Here is a 19,585-nt window from a genome sequence, read left to right as displayed (position 1 = left end):
AATTGAGCATTAAATTTGGCACAAGCCATCAGTTTGCGAATCTGCTAATTGGAGAGAAATGCCAGCAGTGCGGGCTGCAAACACTGCAGACTCCACTCTGGAAGGAAAATCTGATGGCACTACAACATTAAAGTTTACTGCATAGATGCAATTTACTTAAATTACTGACTGGGCTATCTTGAAATGAATTTCATTACAAGACTGAATGTACCATTATTCACAAACGGACTGTGTATTGGGGAGATGTGAGATAAAAGTTTTTTTTAGTTAACCAACAGTGAAGCATAATGTTAAAAGTAACTTTACTAGAAAATGTGTGTTTTCAGTTTATTACAGACATTCATGAATATTTCAGTGTCGCTTCCAATTCTGCAGATGGCTCTGTTACTTTTTTAATGCAAAACTGATAACTCAAATATTATAAACGGTCAGGTCAAGACTTCTTTTTTATATAAGAAATCAAGGGTCTACCTAAAAGCATTATGGGACAAATGAGCCATCGGTTTTCAGGAGAATCAACCCCCAATTCAATTAAAGGAGTAATCCAAAGATTGGAAGTTATTCCCTATCCATGGAAGAGCAGATAACTTCCTAATCTCAAGGTGTTTGACTGCTAGATCTCCCAACGATCATGAGAATTGGGGATCTGAAGAGCCCTGTGTGAATGGAACGGTGGTCGATCATGTGCATTGCTGCCCTATACATTCTTATGGGAGTGCTTGGCTATCCCCACCTGTCCTATTAACACAGAGCTCTTCAAAACCCCAGTTTTCAGGATTGGTGGGGGTCCGAATGGTGGGACAACAGACAATCAGGAAGTTATCCCCCCATCCATTGATTGGGGATCATTTCCAAACCTCTGCAAAGGTTAAATATTATTTTAAGTAACTTTACAGAATAAGCTGTCCAGCATGTGTTTTAGAGGAGTAATAATATTTTTTACCAGCTTTCACATTACATAGTTACATGGGTTGAAAAAAGACCTAGGTCGATCAAGTTCAACCATTGTCACTAAAGAAATTACTTGTCACAAAATTATCTATAACCCATAAACTGGGATTTAACCAGGAACTTTTTCAGGTTCTCCCTTTTAATTTGCAATTGACTATTCAGGGAGAGCCGACGACCAGTGGGGGCGCAATGTTGCCCCCCACTGGTCGTCGGCTCTCCCTGAATAGATGACCTTAGGCAAACCCCCACTGCAAAAAGCAGCCAAGGATCAGCTACTCATTTAGGCCCAACTAGAATATAGCATCACATGCTTGAAACAAAGTTGTTCACCCATAATTTTGAAAAGTTGCCAACAATTTTGTCAGTCTCATTTTTGTTTTTTTCTGTTAAATTATGCCCAGTTTGCCTTTTCTACTCTTTTTTGTGCAATTCCAATACACACAAAGGAAATTAACATGTGTATAAAAAACATTTATAATTGCATTAATTTTCTGGAATAAATACTTCATTTTCTGGAACAATTTCAAGCGTACCAACACTTTCGGTCATAACTCTATCAAATAAAGTTAAAGGGAACCTGTCACCCCGTTTTTTCAGTATGAGATAAAAATACTGTTAAATAGGGCCTGAGCTGTGCGTTACTATAGTCTGCGCACGCGTGGCATCCCGCGGCCATTTTCCTGAAGCCCCGGGCAGCAGAGGACTCCATATGCGCACGCCATCAGAAAGATGGCCGCCCCCACCGATCACCAGGGAAATAGTGCCGATCGCGCGTTTTTTCTTCGCCTGCGCAGTGGATTCAGAAGTTGGGCATGCGCAAACCACTACGCCACCAACGGAAATGTATGCAAGATCTGGGGGAAGAAACAGCGATGTCACCACGCCCATCTGACCAGACCAGCCTGATTGACAGGCGAAAACGGCGACTTTGGTAAGTTATTTCGGCAGCATAGGTGGGGAATCAGGGTACACAAAATACACTATAGTACGCACAGCTCTGGCCCTATTTAACAGTATTTTTATCTCATACAGAAAAAACGGGGTGACAGGTTCCCTTTAAGAAAGCAGAACAGTTTCAGCAAGTTGATGCAAATCATTAAAAACACTTCCATAAATCATGTTCTCCTGTTCAATATCACTGTTTTATTTTTCACAATATCAACGGGTCTCTGCTGCTCCTCAATATCTAACAAGGTCACGTTCATCCTGATCCTCGTTCATCCCACATTTAATTCAGTAAAGCTTGTTTCAATAAGCCATAAGGGAGGCAAACACTGTTTGCATCTGTTCTCTGCTCTTTGGGAAGACCCAACAGAAAAACTTGCAGAAGGAATAATTCTTTGGATCTTGCAGTGAATCAGCCTGTGCTCATTAACCCCTTCAGATCCAGACAATTTTCCCTTTTTCTCCTCTCCTTCTTCTAAAAGCAATTGCTTTTTTTTTTTCATCAATACAACCGTATGAGAGGGACGACTCTTCTGTAGACTAGTTGTAGTTCTGAATGACACCATTTACTTTACCAAATCATGTAGGGAGAAACATAAAAGAAATTCAAAGTGATGCAAAATTTAAAAAACAGCAATTCTGCCATTGCTTTTCATGTTTTGTTTCTACAGAGTTCATTGTGCAGTAAAAAATACCTTGGAAACACCTTCCATGGTTTATCATTACTACTAAACTCCCAATTTTAGGTTTCTCAGTTGTAAAACATAACAGGTGGGAAATTTATTTTTCACTCTAAGCCAGTTTTCTGGCATCAGAAAGTAGCAAAATTTGGAGAAATGAATATTTTCAAAAAAATTCTACAACTTTTAGCTCCAGTATAGTCGCTTTTCCTTAAAAAAAATGGTTGGGGCTTAGAAAGAGAGGCACAACCAAATTTATACATAACATCTAAACTATAATGTACCGTGTTCTGCTGCACACAGCTTAGAGATGTGTACTGTGTATTAATAGCTATGGTCCTCTTAATTCACATGGCGCACCTTGGTCCAATGGGTGCTTGGTTCAAAATTGATTAATGAAATGCCAGTCTTGGTAAATCCTCCTGAGTTATCTAGAGGTGACCTCCATGGCTAATATATTGTAGCCCATATCTGCACTTTCAGAGCAAAATCCATTTTTCTGACATTGGTATGTCAGTCTTAATCAGTGTTTCTCAACTCAAGTCCTCAAGACCCACCAACAGGTCATGTTTTCAGGATGTCCTTAGTATTGCATAGGTGATGGAATTAATGCTTGAGCAGGTGATGAAATTATTACCTGTCCAATACCAAGGAAATCCTGAAAACTTGACATGTTGGTAGGTCTTGAGGACTGGAGTTGGGAAACACAGGTCTATATGGACTTTACAATTAGGAAAAGTCATTTTTTGGTGACAGAAAAATAGTCAAGTCCTTACTGTGTGTGACACAATGTTAGAAGTATTAGTAGACAAATACAGTTCATAAGGTTACTTGAGGATATCAGAATTTGGGCTATACTAATACTATATTATACTAATGTGCAACTGGTTATCCACAATCTAGAACACTTGACTTTGTTATTAGTGATGAGCGAACATGGTCTGATAAGGTGTTATGTTAGGCAATACCTGCATGTGTATCGAACAGTCATGAGACATGCAGCCATGGGGATTCAACATATTATTCGAGCACACCGAAGTCACCCTTTAGCACCCGAACATGCTCAGATAACGCCTTATCATTACCTTACGTTCGCTTCTCACTATTTGTTATCTTTATTGGTTATTGAAAATTTCATGTGCAGAGGAATACATTCATCACTGCAGGTAGTCGCTTTGCTTTGCTTGAGTTTTGACACAGAGCATAAAATAGTTGGATAAGATGTATTTCCTCATTGCAAATATTCCTCTGCTTTCATCTCTCTTACAACTGATTATTAAGCGCTTGAGGCAAATTTGCAGCAATGTCAGAAAGTATATGAACTGAAGATGAACTGTAAAACTAGCAAATAAGGAAGGATCGATAAATAAGGATTATTAGTAATAATATTAATTCAATTAGATAAAACTGTGGAAAACGGCCAATAACGTATAAAAGAATGTAATAGGAGGCTGTGTGCCCTCTGTCCTCTATTTGGAATGTGACAGTATGGTCTCATCATAGTAAATATGAAGCTAAACATTACCACTAATCTGATGTAGCAGACTGGAGGAAATTAAATCACATTAGCTAGTTGTGCTATCATTGCAGAGTTTTATGATTGTTGAGTTTACTGTGCGCTGCTCGATATATTATGATTACTGTTACAAATAGAAAGTATCATCATTAAGCACTTTGAAAGCGTAACGAGTAGAGATGAGTGACTCCAAACATAAAAGTTTGGGGTTTGTACCAGTCAGTGTCCGATGTTAAACGCCGGAATTCTCCCGGAAGCCCTTTGCAATGTTCAGGTCTTTGGGGGAGGTCCAGGAGGAGAGAGAAAGAATTTTCCTGCTCAAAAGTTTAGGTCCACAATTTTTTGAATAGGTTTTGGGTTCTGGTTGAAGTTTGGATGGTGTTCTGGTACCCGAACAGAATTTTGGAATAAAGTTCGGATTGGGTACCAGAACGAGAACTGTTATGTTTGCTAATGACAGGTGTTATGAAGGCAATCCAGAAACACAGTGTGCTTAGCGATCAGAGCGCACACAGTGATCTGACAAATACCCAAAAATACAAGAACGAGCTCTGAGACGTGGAAACTCTGTAGACTGCACACCTGATCCTATCCTAAACACAACTAAAAGCGGCTGTGGATTGCGCCTAACAACTACCTAGGCAACTCGGCACAGCCTAAGAAACTAGCTAGCCTGAAGATAGAAAAATAGGCCTGACTTGCCCCAGAGAAATTCCCCAAAGGAAAAGGCAGCCCCCCACATATAATGACTGTGAGTAAGATGAAAAGACAAAACGTAGGGATGAAATAGATTCAGCAAAGTGGGGCCCGATATTCTAGGACAGAGCGAGGACAGTAAAGCGAACTTTGCAGTCTACAAAAAACCCTAAAGCAAAACCACGCAAAGGGGGCAAAAAAAACACACCGTGCCGAACTAACGGCACGGCGGTACACCCTTTGCGTCTCAGAGCTTCCAGCAAAACAAAAGACAAGCTGGACAGAAAAAAGCAACAAAAAAGCAAAAAGCACTTAGCTATACAGAGCAGCAGGTCACAGGAACAATCAGGAGAAGCTCAGATCCAACACTGAAACATTGACAAGGAGCAAGGATAGCAGCATCAGGCGGAGTTAAGTAATGAAGCAGTTAACGAGCTCACCAGAACACCTGAGGGAGGAAGCTCAGAAGCTGCAGTACCACTTGTGACCACAGGAGTGAATTCAGCCACAGAATTCACAACAGTACCCCCCCTTGAGGAGGGGTCACCGAACCCTCACCAGAGCCCCCAGGCCGACCAGGATGAGCCGCATGAAAGGCACGAACAAGATCGGAAGCATGAACATCAGAGGCAAAAACCCAGGAATTATCTTCCTGAGCATAACCCTTCCATTTAACCAGATACTGGAGTTTCCGTCTAGAAACACGAGAATCCAAAATCTTCTCCACAATATACTCCAATTCCCCCTCCACCAAAACCGGGGCAGGAGGCTCAACAGATGGAACCATAGGTACCACGTATCTCCGCAACAACGACCTATGGAATACATTATGTATGGAAAAGGAGTCTGGGAGGGTCAAACAAAAAGACACAGGATTGAGAACCTCAGAAATCCTATACGGACCAATAAAACGAGGTTTAAATTTAGGAGAGGAAACCTTCATAGGAATATGACGAGAAGATAACCAAACCAGATCCCCAACACGAAGTCGGGGACCCACACGGCGTCTGCGATTAGCGAAAAGTTGAGCTTTCTCCTGGGACAAGATCAAATTGTCCACTACCTGAGTCCAGATCTGCTGCAACCTATCCACCACAGAATCCACACCAGGACAGTCCGAAGACTCAACCTGTCCTGAAGAGAAACGAGGATGGAACCCAGAATTGCAAAAAAAAGGAGAAACCAAGGTAGCCGAGCTGGCCCGATTATTAAGGGCGAACTCAGCCAACGGCAAAAAGGACACCCAATCATCCTGGTCTGCAGAAACAAAACATCTCAGATATGTTTCCAAGGTCTGATTGGTTCGTTCGGTCTGGCCATTAGTCTGAGGATGGAAAGCCGAGCAAAAGGATAGGTCAATGCCCATCCTACCACAAAAGGCTCGCCAAAACCTTGAAACAAACTGGGAACCTCTGTCAGAAACAATATTCTCAGGAATGCCATGCAACCGAACCACATGCTGAAAGAACAAAGGTACCAAATCAGATGAGGAAGGCAATTTAGCCAAGGGCACCAGATGGACCATTTTAGAAAAGCGATCACAGACCACCCAAATGACTGACATCTTTTGAGAAACGGGAAGGTCAGAAATGAAATCCATCGAAATATGTGTCCAAGGCCTCTTTGGGACCGGCAAGGGCAAAAGCAACCCACTGGCACGAGAACAGCAGGGCTTAGCCCTAGCACAAATCCCACAGGACTGCACAAAAGTACGTACATCCCGTGACAGAGATGGCCACCAGAAGGATCTAGCCACTAACTCTCTGGTACCAAAGATTCCAGGATGACCAGCCAACACCGAACAATGAAGTTCAGAGATAAGTTTATTAGTCCACCTATCAGGGACGAACAGTTTCTCTGCTGGACAACGATCAGGTTTATTCGCCTGAAATTTTTGCAGCACCCGCCGCAAATCAGGGGAGATGGCAGACACAATGACTCCTTCCTTGAGGATACCCGCTGGCTCAGATAAACCCGGAGAGTCGGGCACAAAACTCCTAGACAGAGCATCCGCCTTCACATTATTAGAGCCCGGAAGGTACGAAATCACGAAGTCGAAGCGGGCAAAAAATAACGACCAACGGGCCTGTCTAGGATTCAAGCGCTTGGCAGACTCGAGATAAGTCAAGTTCTTATGATCAGTCAATACCACCACGCGATGCTTAGCTCCTTCAAGCCAATGACGCCACTCCTCGAATGCCCACTTCATGGCCAGCAACTCTCGATTGCCCACATCATAATTACGCTCAGCGGGCGAAAACTTCCTGGAAAAGAAAGCACATGGTTTCATCACTGAGCAATCAGAACCTCTCTGTGACAAAACCGCCCCTGCTCCAATCTCAGAAGCATCAACCTCGACCTGGAACGGAAGAGAAACATCTGGTTGACACAACACAGGGGCAGAACAAAAACGACGCTTCAACTCCTGAAAAACTTCCACAGCAGCAGAAGACCAATTAACCAAATCAGCACCCTTCTTGGTCAAATCGGTCAATGGTTTGGCAATGCTAGAAAAATTACAGATGAAGCGACGATAAAAATTAGCAAAGCCCAGGAACTTTTGCAGACTTTTCAGAGATGTCGGCTGAATCCAATCCTGGATGGCTTGGACCTTAACTGGATCCATCTCGATAGTAGAAGGGGTAAAGATGAACCCCAAAAATGAAACTTTCTGCACACCGAAGAGACACTTTGATCCCTTCACAAACAAAGAGTTAGCACGCAGGACCTGAAAAACCATTCTGACCTGCTTCACATGAGACTCCCAATCATCTGAGAAGATCAAAATGTCATCCAAGTAAACAATCAGGAATTTATCCAGATACTCACGGAAGATGTCATGCATAAAAGACTGAAACACAGATGGAGCATTGGCAAGTCCAAACGGCATCACTAGATACTCAAAATGACCCTCGGGCGTATTGAATGCAGTTTTCCATTCATCTCCTTGCCTGATTTTCACCAGATTATACGCACCACGAAGATCTATCTTAGTGAACCAACTAGCCCCCTTAATCCGAGCAAACAAGTCAGATAACAATGGCAAGGGATACTGAAATTTAACAGTGATCTTATTAAGAAGGCGGTAATCAATACACGGTCTCAGCGAACCATCCTTCTTGGCTACAAAGAAGAACCCTGCTCCCAGTGGTGATGACGATGGGCGAATATGTCCCTTCTCCAGGGATTCCTTCACATAACTGCGCATAGCGGCGTGTTCGGGCACGGATAAATTAAATAATCGACCTTTAGGGAATTTACTACCAGGAATCAAATTGATAGCACAATCACAATCCCTATGCGGAGGTAGAGCATCGGACTTGGGCTCTTCAAATACATCCTGATAATCAGACAAGAACTCTGGGACCTCAGAAGGGGTGGATGACGAAATCGACAAAAATGGAACATCACCATGTACCCCCTGACAACCCCAGCTGGATACCGACATGGAATTCCAATCCAATACTGGATTATGGGTTTGTAGCCATGGCAACCCCAACACGACCACATCATGCAGATTATGCAACACCAGAAAGCGAATAACTTCCTGATGTGCAGGAGCCATGCACATGGTCAGCTGGGCCCAGTATTGAGGTTTATTCTTGGCCAAAGGTGTAGCATCAATTCCTCTCAATGGAATAGGACACCGCAAAGGCTCCAAGAAAAACCCACAACGTTTAGCATAATCCAAATCCATCAGATTCAGGGCAGCGCCCGAATCCGCAAACGCCATGACAGAAAACGACGACAAAGAGCATATCAAGGTAATGGACAGAAGGAATTTGGACTGTACAGTACCAATGACGGCAGACCTAGCGGACCGCTTAGTGCGCTTAGGACAATCAGAAATAGCATGAGTGGAATCACCACAGTAGAAACACAGACCATTCAGACGTCTGTATTCCTGCCGTTCAACTCTAGTCATAGTCCTATCGCACTGCATAGGCTCAGGTTTAACCTCAGGCAGTACCGCCAAATGGTGCACAGATTTACGCTCGCGCAAGCGTCGACCGATCTGAATGGCCAAAGACAAAGACTCATTCAAACCAGCAGGCATAGGAAATCCCACCATGACATCCTTAAGAGCCTCAGAGAGACCCTTTCTGAACAAAGCTGCCAGCGCAGATTCATTCCACTGAGTGAGTACTGACCATTTCCTAAATTTCTGACAATATACTTCTATATCATCCTGACCCTGGCACAAAGCCAGCAAATTTTTCTCAGCCTGATCCACTGAATTAGGCTCATCGTACAGCAATCCGAGCGCCAGGAAAAACGCATCGACACTACTCAATGCAGGGTCTCCTGGCGCAAGAGAAAATGCCCAGTCTTGAGGGTCGCCGCGCAAAAAAGAAATAATAATCAAAACCTGTTGAATAGGATTACCAGAAGAATGAGGTTTCAAGGCCAGAAATAGCTTACAATTATTTTTGAAACTTAGAAACTTAGTTCTATCTCCAAAAAACAAATCAGGAATAGGAATTCTTGGTTCTAACATAGATTTCTGATCAATAGTATCTTGAATTTTTTGTACATTTATAACGAGATTATCCATTGAAGAGCACAGACCCTGAATATCCATGTCCACACCTGTGTCCAGAATCACCCAAATGTCTAGGGGAAAAAAAAAAAAGTGAACACAGAGCAGAAAAAAAAAAAAAAATGATGTCAGAACTTTTTCTTTCCCTCTATTGAGAATCATTAGATAGGCTCCTTGTACTGTTATGTTTGCTAATGACAGGTGTTATGAAGGCAATCCAGAAACACAGTGTGCTTAGCGATCAGAGCGCACACAGTGATCTGACAAATACCCAAAAATACAAGAACGAGCTCTGAGACGTGGAAACTCTGTAGACTGCACACCTGATCCTATCCTAAACACAACTAAAAGCGGCTGTGGATTGCGCCTAACAACTACCTAGGCAACTCGGCACAGCCTAAGAAACTAGCTAGCCTGAAGATAGAAAAATAGGCCTGACTTGCCCCAGAGAAATTCCCCAAAGGAAAAGGCAGCCCCCCACATATAATGACTGTGAGTAAGATGAAAAGACAAAACGTAGGGATGAAATAGATTCAGCAAAGTGGGGCCCGATATTCTAGGACAGAGCGAGGACAGTAAAGCGAACTTTGCAGTCTACAAAAAACCCTAAAGCAAAACCACGCAAAGGGGGCAAAAAAAAACCACCGTGCCGAACTAACGGCACGGCGGTACACCCTTTGCGTCTCAGAGCTTCCAGCAAAACAAAAGACAAGCTGGACAGAAAAAAAGCAACAAAAAAGCAAAAAGCACTTAGCTATACAGAGCAGCAGGTCACAGGAACAATCAGGAGAAGCTCAGATCCAACACTGAAACATTGACAAGGAGCAAGGATAGCAGCATCAGGCGGAGTTAAGTAATGAAGCAGTTAACGAGCTCACCAGAACACCTGAGGGAGGAAGCTCAGAAGCTGCAGTACCACTTGTGACCACAGGAGTGAATTCAGCCACAGAATTCACAACAGAGAACTTCCACAGGTCCATTCATTTCTAATAATGAGAGCATAATTTGAGACCCCAAAATGTTTGACATTTAATATTATTTTAAATGAAAAGACTGTGCACATATTAAATATACTAATATTCTACTTCTGCTCTGGCTGGATGGCACACACGATCTAACCACACACGATCTCCGCACATACAATCTCCTCACACACGATCTCCGCACTCATGTGCACTTCCAGGAACATTTAGTCAACTGTCCTGACCAAAGATCTGATCTTATTTTCTATGCACGTGAGCCACACGAGAGTGAAATATTACAGCCTTATCTTCAGTATGTACTTTACAAGCCTTCGTTAAATGCCAAGTAGAGCTTTTAAGGCACCTGTATAATTTTATTATGGGGTTATACCTCCAACAACTATCCTAAAACAACCGCTTTCATTCTTTTATTGCTGTAATTGTACTCAAAAACAAAGTTTTACCTGGCAGATAATCCTATAGAGAAAAGCCAAAAACCTTTCCACCATAAACCACAAAAAATAGGCAAAAGCAAAAAATAAGCAAAAACTCCATAAAAGGGGGGTAAACACTGTAAAACCATCCTTATCAAAGCTTTATCTCATCCTTACTATGAGCCCTGTACTTTGGTAAAGAAGATCATTTAGATTAACTTCGAAATATTATATGGCTCCTAATGAAAATCGTCAACATTTTGTAAACATCAGTATATAGTGTTACATATCAGTGCATGGTCAATAATGTTTATCAAGTTTTACTCACAGCCAGATACATTGCTCCGTATATACTGAGAGCTGCTTCTTTGGATGGAAATGTTCTCCTTGCTTTGAGTACAAGGTCTGGATTTCCAGTGCAAGCATTGGCATCTGTGATGAACTGTGTAAGCTGGTGGCAACCAAGTGCTGTGTAGTTGGGTTTACAAATTGTAAGAAAATGTGGTGCCAAGTTCCCTGTAACGACTTGTCCAGCATTTACAAATATATCTGTAGCAAATAGTCCAAAAGTATAAATCCCTGCAAAAGAAGGAAAGGAAAGAGCTTATTAATGAAATATTCATTGTAAGTTCTATATCAAAAATATAAAGCATTGATTAGCCAAAGCCAACATACAGTAGGTCATATTGTGTCTGTAAATCCATAAAAGCCCTCCATGAACTTAGAGCCCTGGATCTCATGTTCAGTCAACCGGAAGTATTAGCACCCCAGACATACGCCATGTCCTTCCAGTGTATATATAGGCTGGTGGAACACATTGTACAGTCATAAACTTAGGGTTTTAAAATCTTATATAATTTGAGTATGGGTTACTTTTAAAGAAGTGCCCTATCTTATAATTTGGCGCCACTTTGGTAGAACATCCTTGCAAGACTATAGAAAACTAATTGAAATGTAAAAATTGCATCTATGTAATTTTGTCGAAGATGCTTAGGTATTATTTACTGGGTATCACTTGCAACTTTGCATGCGCAATAAGTTTTTATTAATTGGGTACTTATCACTTGCAAATTTGCGCAATAAGGCTGGAAACGTATTAACTCCATAGTACTGATTTTTGCTTGCAGACCTATGTGTCTTCATGCTTACAAACTGGAAATAAAACCATAAAAACAAACCCATCATTGGATCATGATGTAAAATCTTCATCCGACTTCTTTTCGACTGACTACTGACCTAACCATAAGCCACAGGGTGATGCTATCTGTCCATACCGTAAGATGCAAAAGATTTAGGCAGGTGTCGTTACAGTGCTGAAATTTAAGAATGCTTTCAAATATTGAAAGTGTACCAGTAATAGTTTATTTTATCAGTTAACAAAATGCAAAGAGAATAAACAAAATTGAAATTTAAAGAATATCAATATTTGATGTCAACACTGTTTGCCTTCAAAATAGCATCAATGCATCAATTCTTTTATGTACATGTGCAAGCAATGTTTAAAGAAACTCAGCAGGAAGGTTGTTTTAAACATTTTGGAGATGTAACTACAGATCTTCCATGGATGTTGCTTGTGCAAATTCCTTCTGTCTCTTCATGTAATTCTAGAAAGAGCCCTGACCTCAACATCACAGAGTCCTAGGGGCATATCATCACTTCCAGGACTCAGGATTTAGATTTCTCATTTGTTCACAAACTTTGAATTATTTTGTTAATTGATAAAAAAAAGTAAATATTAACATTTGTAGTTTTTAAAACAGTCATACTATAGAGTATTGTTTCAACACCTGCTGTCACGGGTTTACCGCGACAGAGAGGAGCCAGAAGACTGCAGCGCCTGATTCCTCCTAGTGCTGCAGTGTTTAGAAGCGCTTCACCTTCATATTAAATGGTGCAGCTTTCTTTTATTAGTAAAGGGGTTATCTGCACAGTTGAGAGCTCTTCAAAGCTATCCTGCATTAAGGCTCCCAGCTGTTCACTGTTAACCACTCCCATCTCCTATATAATCTGGGCCCTGGCTAGCACTCATTGTCAGAGTTAGCTTATGCTGCATGGTTAGGACATGGCGGTTTGTGCTTGTTGTTTGAGAAGGTGATTGGTAGATTTATCTGAGACTGTTGCGAGGTTTTGGTCGTGTGCTAATTCTCCTACTTCTCCTATCTTGGTGACGGGAAAAAGGGTCAAGCTCTTACTGTGTGTGACACAATGTCAGAAATGTCAGTAGACCAAAAAGTTCATTACGTTACTTGAGGATATCAGACGTTGGCCTATTATAGGAAAGTGACAGTGTTTACTAATGTGCCACTTTTTATCCACAACCTAGAACACTTGACTTTGCTATTAGCGATGAGCAAATGTGCTCTGATAAGGTGTATGTTGGGAAATACCTGAATGTGTTGTGGCTATCGAACAGGCGCGAGACATGCAGGTTCGGAGACTGGAACATATTATTCGAGCGCGCCAAAGTCATCCAGTTAGCACCCGTGCTCGGATAATACCTTATCCAAGCACGTTCGCTCATCACTATTTGTTATCTTCATTGGTTATTTAAAATATTATGTGCAGAGGAATACATTCATCACTGCAGGTAGTCGCTTTGCTTTGCTTGCGTTTTGACACTGAGAGCATAAAATAGTTGGATAAGATGTATTTCCTCATTGCAAATATTCCTCTGCTTTCATCTCTCTTACAACTGTTTATTAAGCGTTTGAGGCAAAACTGCAGCAATGTCAGAAAGTATATGAACTGAAGATGAACTGTAAAGCTAGCAAATCATTATTAGTAATAATAATTAAATTACAGTAGGGGAAATCAGTATTTGATCCCCTGCTGATTTTGTTAGTTTGTCTACTGGCAAATACATGAACAGTCTGTAATTGTAAGGGTAGGCTAATTTTAACAATGACAGATAGAATAACAAAAATAAAAGCCAGAAAATCACATTGTATAAATTATATAAATTTATTTGCATTTTGCAGTGAGAAATAAGTATTTGATCCCCTACCAACCATTAAGAGTTCTGGCTTCTACAGACCAGTTAGACGCTCCTAATCAACTTATTACCTGCATCAATGACAGCTGTCTTACATAGTCACCTTTATAAAAGACTCCTGTCCACAGACTCAATTAATCAGTCAGACTCTAACCTCTACAACATGGGCAAGACCAAAGAGCTTTATAAGGATGTCAGGGACAAGATCATAGTCCTGCACAAAGCTGGAATGGGCTACAAAACCATAAGTAAGACACTGGGTGAGAAGGAGACAACTGTTGGTGTAATAGTAAGAAAATGCAAAAACTAATCAATGAGATTTTGCATCCATGACCAGGAAAGTCTCCAGATCTCTACCCCTTTGGGATACTATTATAAATCCTCAAAATGTGAGAGGACAAACAAAAGCACAGAAATTGTGATAAACTCCAAGCTCTGATTAGACAAAAATGGGCTGCCATAAGTCAGGATTTGGCCCTGAAGCGGGTTTACAGCATGTTAGGAAGCATTATAGAAGTTTTCAAAAATAAAGGTCAACAGAATAAATATTGAGTCTTTGCATAAAATTGATATATTTGTCAATAAAAGATTTAAAACTTATGAAAAACTGATAATTGTACTTCAATAACCATAAAAAACAGTTGGCTAAAAGATCAAAAAATACTGAAGTAGCAAATTTTGTGAAAAACAGAATTTGTGCAAGTCTGTAAATATATTCCAGTATATCAGCAACTTCTACTAGGGAAGGATCAGAGACTGATGTTTTTGGTTGATTTTGGTGGTGTAGTGCTAATTATGTTCTATCTATACTAGTGAGCTTAAATATTCAAAATAAGGCTTGGTATCTCTGCCGTGAGTATAATACATGAGCCTTTTTACTTATATATTCTGCTTCCATATGCTTCTGATTTTATACATTGTGTAGCAAAGCCAAGTAGTACTGGGTTAAGTCCTAGCACCGCAGGTATTAATTACAATTACCTGGCTAGCTTTGTCTTTGAACCTGGAAATGGGTTTACTGTGTGTCAGTCTGCTGGATGTTGAGCAGAGTTGAGTGAATTGAATCTGGTGAGTGACCAGCCAAAATGTGAGCTGTAGCTGGTAGACAGACAAGTGATGGTCTCTGTCTGAATGGAGACAGCACGGGTCAGCTAGAAAAGTAGAGCAGTCTGTGTGTTGAAGGGCATTCAGTACAATTTTGCAAAACGATCTGGACAAGATGTCTGAATGGGCAAACACTTGGCAAATGAGGTTTAATGTAGATAAATGTAGAACATACCACCTGGGACGGAGTAATCCCATTGCTGTGTATGCATTAAATTGAACCATACATGGGACTACAGAACAGGAGAAGGACTTGGGTATACAAGTAAACTGAGCAGCAGTACTCAATGTCAAGCAGCAGCCGCAAAAGCAAACAAGATCTTAGGGTGTATAAAAAGAGAGCTAAAATCCCGCAATCACAATGTATTGTTACCCCTCAAAAAATCAATTATGTGGCCACATCTAGAATATGGGGTCCAGTTTTGGGTTCCACATTAAAAAAAGGACATTCAGAAATATGAGTCCGTTCAAAGGCGGGCAACTTGCTTTTTAGAAGGGATGGAAGGCCTAGAGGTTGGAAAAGTTGGGTTTGTTTAGCTTAGAAAAAAAAACGCCTCAGAGGAGATCTCATTTACATGTATAAATATATGTGTGGTCAGTACAAAGGTCTGGTGCATGACTTATTCCTTCCAAGGACCATACGAAGGACTAGAGGGCATTCATTACAGGTGGAAGAAAGGTGATTCTGACAGCTAAATAGGAAAGGGTTCTTTACAGTTAGAGCAGTCAGAATGTGCAATGCCGGACCACAAGGTGTAGTAATGGCCGACACTATAACAGCTTTTAAAAAAGGGCAGGATGATTTCCTCTTTACACATGACATCACTGGTTATAGTTAATTTAGTCACAAGATGAACAATTGGTGGAAAAAAGTTTGAACTTGATGGATCAAGGTCTTTTTTCAACCTACGTAACTATGGAGCTGCAGCCTGTTCACTGTGAACTGTGCATAGAGTTGAACAATTCGGTTTGGCACTGGAAGCTGCTTGATCTCAGACTGTAGGGGATACTGAGACTGGTGGAATTTTGACTTTTCTGTGTATAAAGTTTGCTCTGGGAGAAAGGACTGGAATCTGTTCAGATTGGGTCCAAACCACATTGCCTGTGTGACCGCTACCTAATACCTACCTGAGAGCGTGATTCTCTACAATATATGCACATAGTATTCTTTCTCATGGATTTTTAAAGAATTCTTCAGAAAAAATGGTATTAAAGAGGTATAACAAAATATATGTTTATTATGAGATTCCATAGAATATCCATTCAGGTCATAATAGACTTATATAGATGTAAATCTGCAACAATGATTTCTAAAAAATTATGAATACATTATTTAAATATATTTCTAACTTATAATTTATATTTAAGCTCTCAATTTTTTTAAAGCTTTTTCAGCTCTTACATGGAAATGAGAGCACATCTTCATATTTCAGGCTTTTATTGCAAAAGATTATCCCTGTCACTGAGCCATGGGAGAAAAAAAAGGATGATGACATTTATTTCACAGTTTAATATTATTAACTGGACATAAAAATATTTGATGATTTAAGGACAATTGTGTGGTTTTCATGGACCAGATGGAATCTTTATCTTTTTTTTTAACACATGAGAGGGAGAAGTTCAGTGACAGAAGGGTGCTTACTGTATGTGCTAATCTGAAATTCAAGTTCTGAATCAGTGTCAGATAGGCACTGTGAGGACAGGGACCTGAAGTGCAGGGAAAGAGAGAGAATGCTGATGTGGAGTGCCGCAGCAAAGTGCCGCTGCGAGAGTGAGCAGCATAGAGAAACTGAGGAAGTGGTCTAAGCCGTTAAAGGGAATTTGTCTGCAAGTTTTTGCTAACTCATCTGAGAGCAGCATAATGTAGGAAAAGAGACCCTAAATCCAACAATGTATCACTTACTAGATGCGACATAGTGTACAGTTTTTAAATGTGGCATGTGTTGTGAATTCTGTGGCAGAGCTCCCTCCTGTGGTCACAAGTGGTACTTCGGCTGATTCTCTCTGTGAGCTTCTGTTGGTGGAGGGAAGTGGTACTGCGGCTTCTGAGTTTCCTCCCTCAGGTGATCTGGTGAGGTCGTTAGGTGCTTCTCTACTTAACTCCACCTAATGCTTTGATCCTGGCTTCCTGTCAATGTTCCAGGGTTGGACTTGCTTTTCCCTGGATCATTCCTGTGGCCTGCTGCTCTGCATAGCTAAGTTCTTCTTTGCTATTTGTTTGCTATTTTTTCTGTCCAGCTTGTCTAATTTGTTGCTGGAAGCTCTGGGACGCAAAGGGTGTACCTCCATGCCGTTAGTTCGGTACGGAGGGTCTTTTTGCCCCTTTGCGTGGTTTTCTGTAGGGTTTTGTGTAGACCGCAAAGTTACCTTTTCTATCCTCGATCTGTTAAGAAAGTCGGGCCTCACTTTGCTGAATCTATTTCATCTCTACGTTTGTCTTTTCATCTTAACTCACAGTCATTATATGTGGGGGGCTGCCTTTTCCTTTGGGGTTTTTCTCTGAGGCAAGGTAGGCTTATTTTCTGTCTTCAGGCTAGTTAGTTTCTCAGGCTGTGCAGGCTCAGGCAGAGTTAGGCGCAATCCACGGCTGCCTCTAGTGTTGTTTGGAGAGGATTAGGGATTGCGGTCTGCAGAGTTCCCACGTCTCAGAGCTCGTTCTATGATTTTGGGTTATTGTCAGATCACTGTATGTGCTCTGACCGCTATGTCCATTGTAGTACTGAATTGCCTTTCATAACAGGCATGTAGCAGAGCTCAGAAAGCCAACCCCGTCCACACCACAGCTTTCTGTATACATTGTCTATTGATAGTGAGCTACTGATCAGAAGTGGGGGTGTGGTTGGACCAGTGCTCACGTGCACTATAATCCAGTCAATCATAATTTCCTTGTGCTAAAACATTTATTGTATGCAAACAACAGCACACAGCCTAATAAGTGACACATCACTGCATTCAGTATCTCAGATGCATCCTCATGATATCCTCAGATTACATAGCAAAAACCTGCTGCCAGTTTCCCTTTAACCCCTTCATGACCCAGCCTATTTTGACCTTAATGACCTGGCCGTTTTTTGCAATTCTGACCAGTGTCCCTTTATGAGGTAATAACTCAGGAACGCTTCAACGGATCCTAGCGGTTCTGAGATTGTTTTTTCGTGACATATTGGGCTTCATGTTAGTGGTAAATTTAGGTCAATAAATTCTGCGTTTATTTGTGATAAAAACGGAAATTTGGCGAAAATTTTGAAAATTTCGCAATTTTCACATTTTGAATTTTTATTCTGTTAAACCAGAGAGTTATGTGACACAAAATAGTTAATAAATAACATTTCCCACATGTCTACTTTACACCAGCACAATTTTGGAAACAACATTTTTTTTTGCTAGGAAGTTATAAGAGTTAAAATTTGACCAGCGATTTCTCATTTTTACAACGAAATTTACAAAACCATTTTTTTTAGGGACCACCTCACATTTGAAGTCAGTTTGAGGGGTCTATATGGATGAAAATACCCAAAAGTGACACCATTCTAAAAAATGCACCCCTCAAGGTGCTCAAAACCACATTCAAGAAGTTTTTTAACCCTTCAGGTGCTTCACAGCAGCAGAAGCAACATGGAAGGAAAAAATGAACATTTAACTTTTTAGTCACAAAAATTATCTTTTAGCAACATTTTTTTTATTTTCCCAATGGTACAAGGAGAAACTGAACCACGAAAGTTGTTGTCCAATTTGTCCTGAGTACGCTGATACCTCATATGTGGGGGTAAACCACTGTTTGGGCGCACGGCAGGGCTTGGAAGGGAAGGAGCGCCATTTGACTTTTTGAATGAAAAATTGGCTCCACTCTTTAGCGGACACCATGTCACGTTTGGAGAGCCCCCGTGTGCCTAAAAATTGGAGCTCCCCCACACGTGACCCCATTTTGGAAACTAGACGCCCCAAGGAACTTATCTAGATGCATAGTGAGAACTTTGAACCCCCGGGGGCTTCACAAATTGATCCGTAAAAATGAAAAAGTACTTTTTTTTCACAAAAAAATTCTTTTAGCCTCAATTTTTTTCATTTTCACATGGGCAACAGGATAAAATGGATCCTAAAATTTGTTGGGCAATTTCTCATGAGTACACCGATACCTCACATGTGGAGGTAAACCACTGTTTGGGCACATGGTAAGGTTCGGAAGGGAAGGAGCGCCATTTGACTCTTTGAATGAAAAATTATCTCCATCGTTAGCGGACACCATGTCGTGTTTGGAGAGCCCCCGTGTGCCTAAACATTGGAGCTCCCCCACAAATGACCCCATTTTGGAAACTAGACCCCCCAAGGAACTTATCTAGATGCATATTGAGCACTTTAAACCCTCAGGTGCTTCACAAATTGATCTGTAAAAATGAAAAAGTACTTTTTTTTTCACAAAAAAATTCTTTTCGCCTCAGTTTTTCATTTTCACATGGGCAATAGGATAAAATGAATCCTAAAATTTGTTGGGCAATTTCTCCCGAGTACGCCGATACCTCATATGTGGGGGTAAACCACTGTTTGGGCACACGGCAGGGCTCGGAAGGGAAGGCGCGCCATTTGACTTTTTGAATGGAAAATTAGCTCCAATTGTTAGCGGACACCATGTCGCGTTTAGAGAGCCCCTGTGTGCCTATGCATTGGAGCTCCCCCACAAGTGACCCCATTTTGGAAACTAGACCCCCCAAGGAACTTATCTAGATGCATATTGAGCACTTTAAACCCCCAGGTGCTTCACAGAAGT

The 19,585-nt window shown here is 41.1% G+C and overlaps 1 protein-coding gene across 1 annotated transcript in view; it reads right to left on the bottom strand.

Annotated features, from left to right (window-relative positions):
* The window catches only part of PLPPR5 (phospholipid phosphatase related 5), a 266,631-nt gene that overhangs the window by 102,809 nt on the left and 144,237 nt on the right, over positions 1-19,585 (bottom strand). Inside the window, exon 3 of the mRNA XM_069737680.1 lies at positions 11,053-11,303. Within this exon, the coding sequence (XP_069593781.1) occupies positions 11,053-11,303 (251 nt within the window). The remainder of the gene's footprint in view (positions 1-11,052; positions 11,304-19,585) is intronic.

This window comes from Ranitomeya imitator, chromosome 8 (assembly GCF_032444005.1).
Source record: "Ranitomeya imitator isolate aRanImi1 chromosome 8, aRanImi1.pri, whole genome shotgun sequence".
Lineage (NCBI taxonomy): Eukaryota > Metazoa > Chordata > Amphibia > Anura > Dendrobatidae > Ranitomeya > Ranitomeya imitator.
Note: the sequence above shows the minus strand (reverse complement) of the source record. Positions and strands in the feature narration are given on the sequence as shown.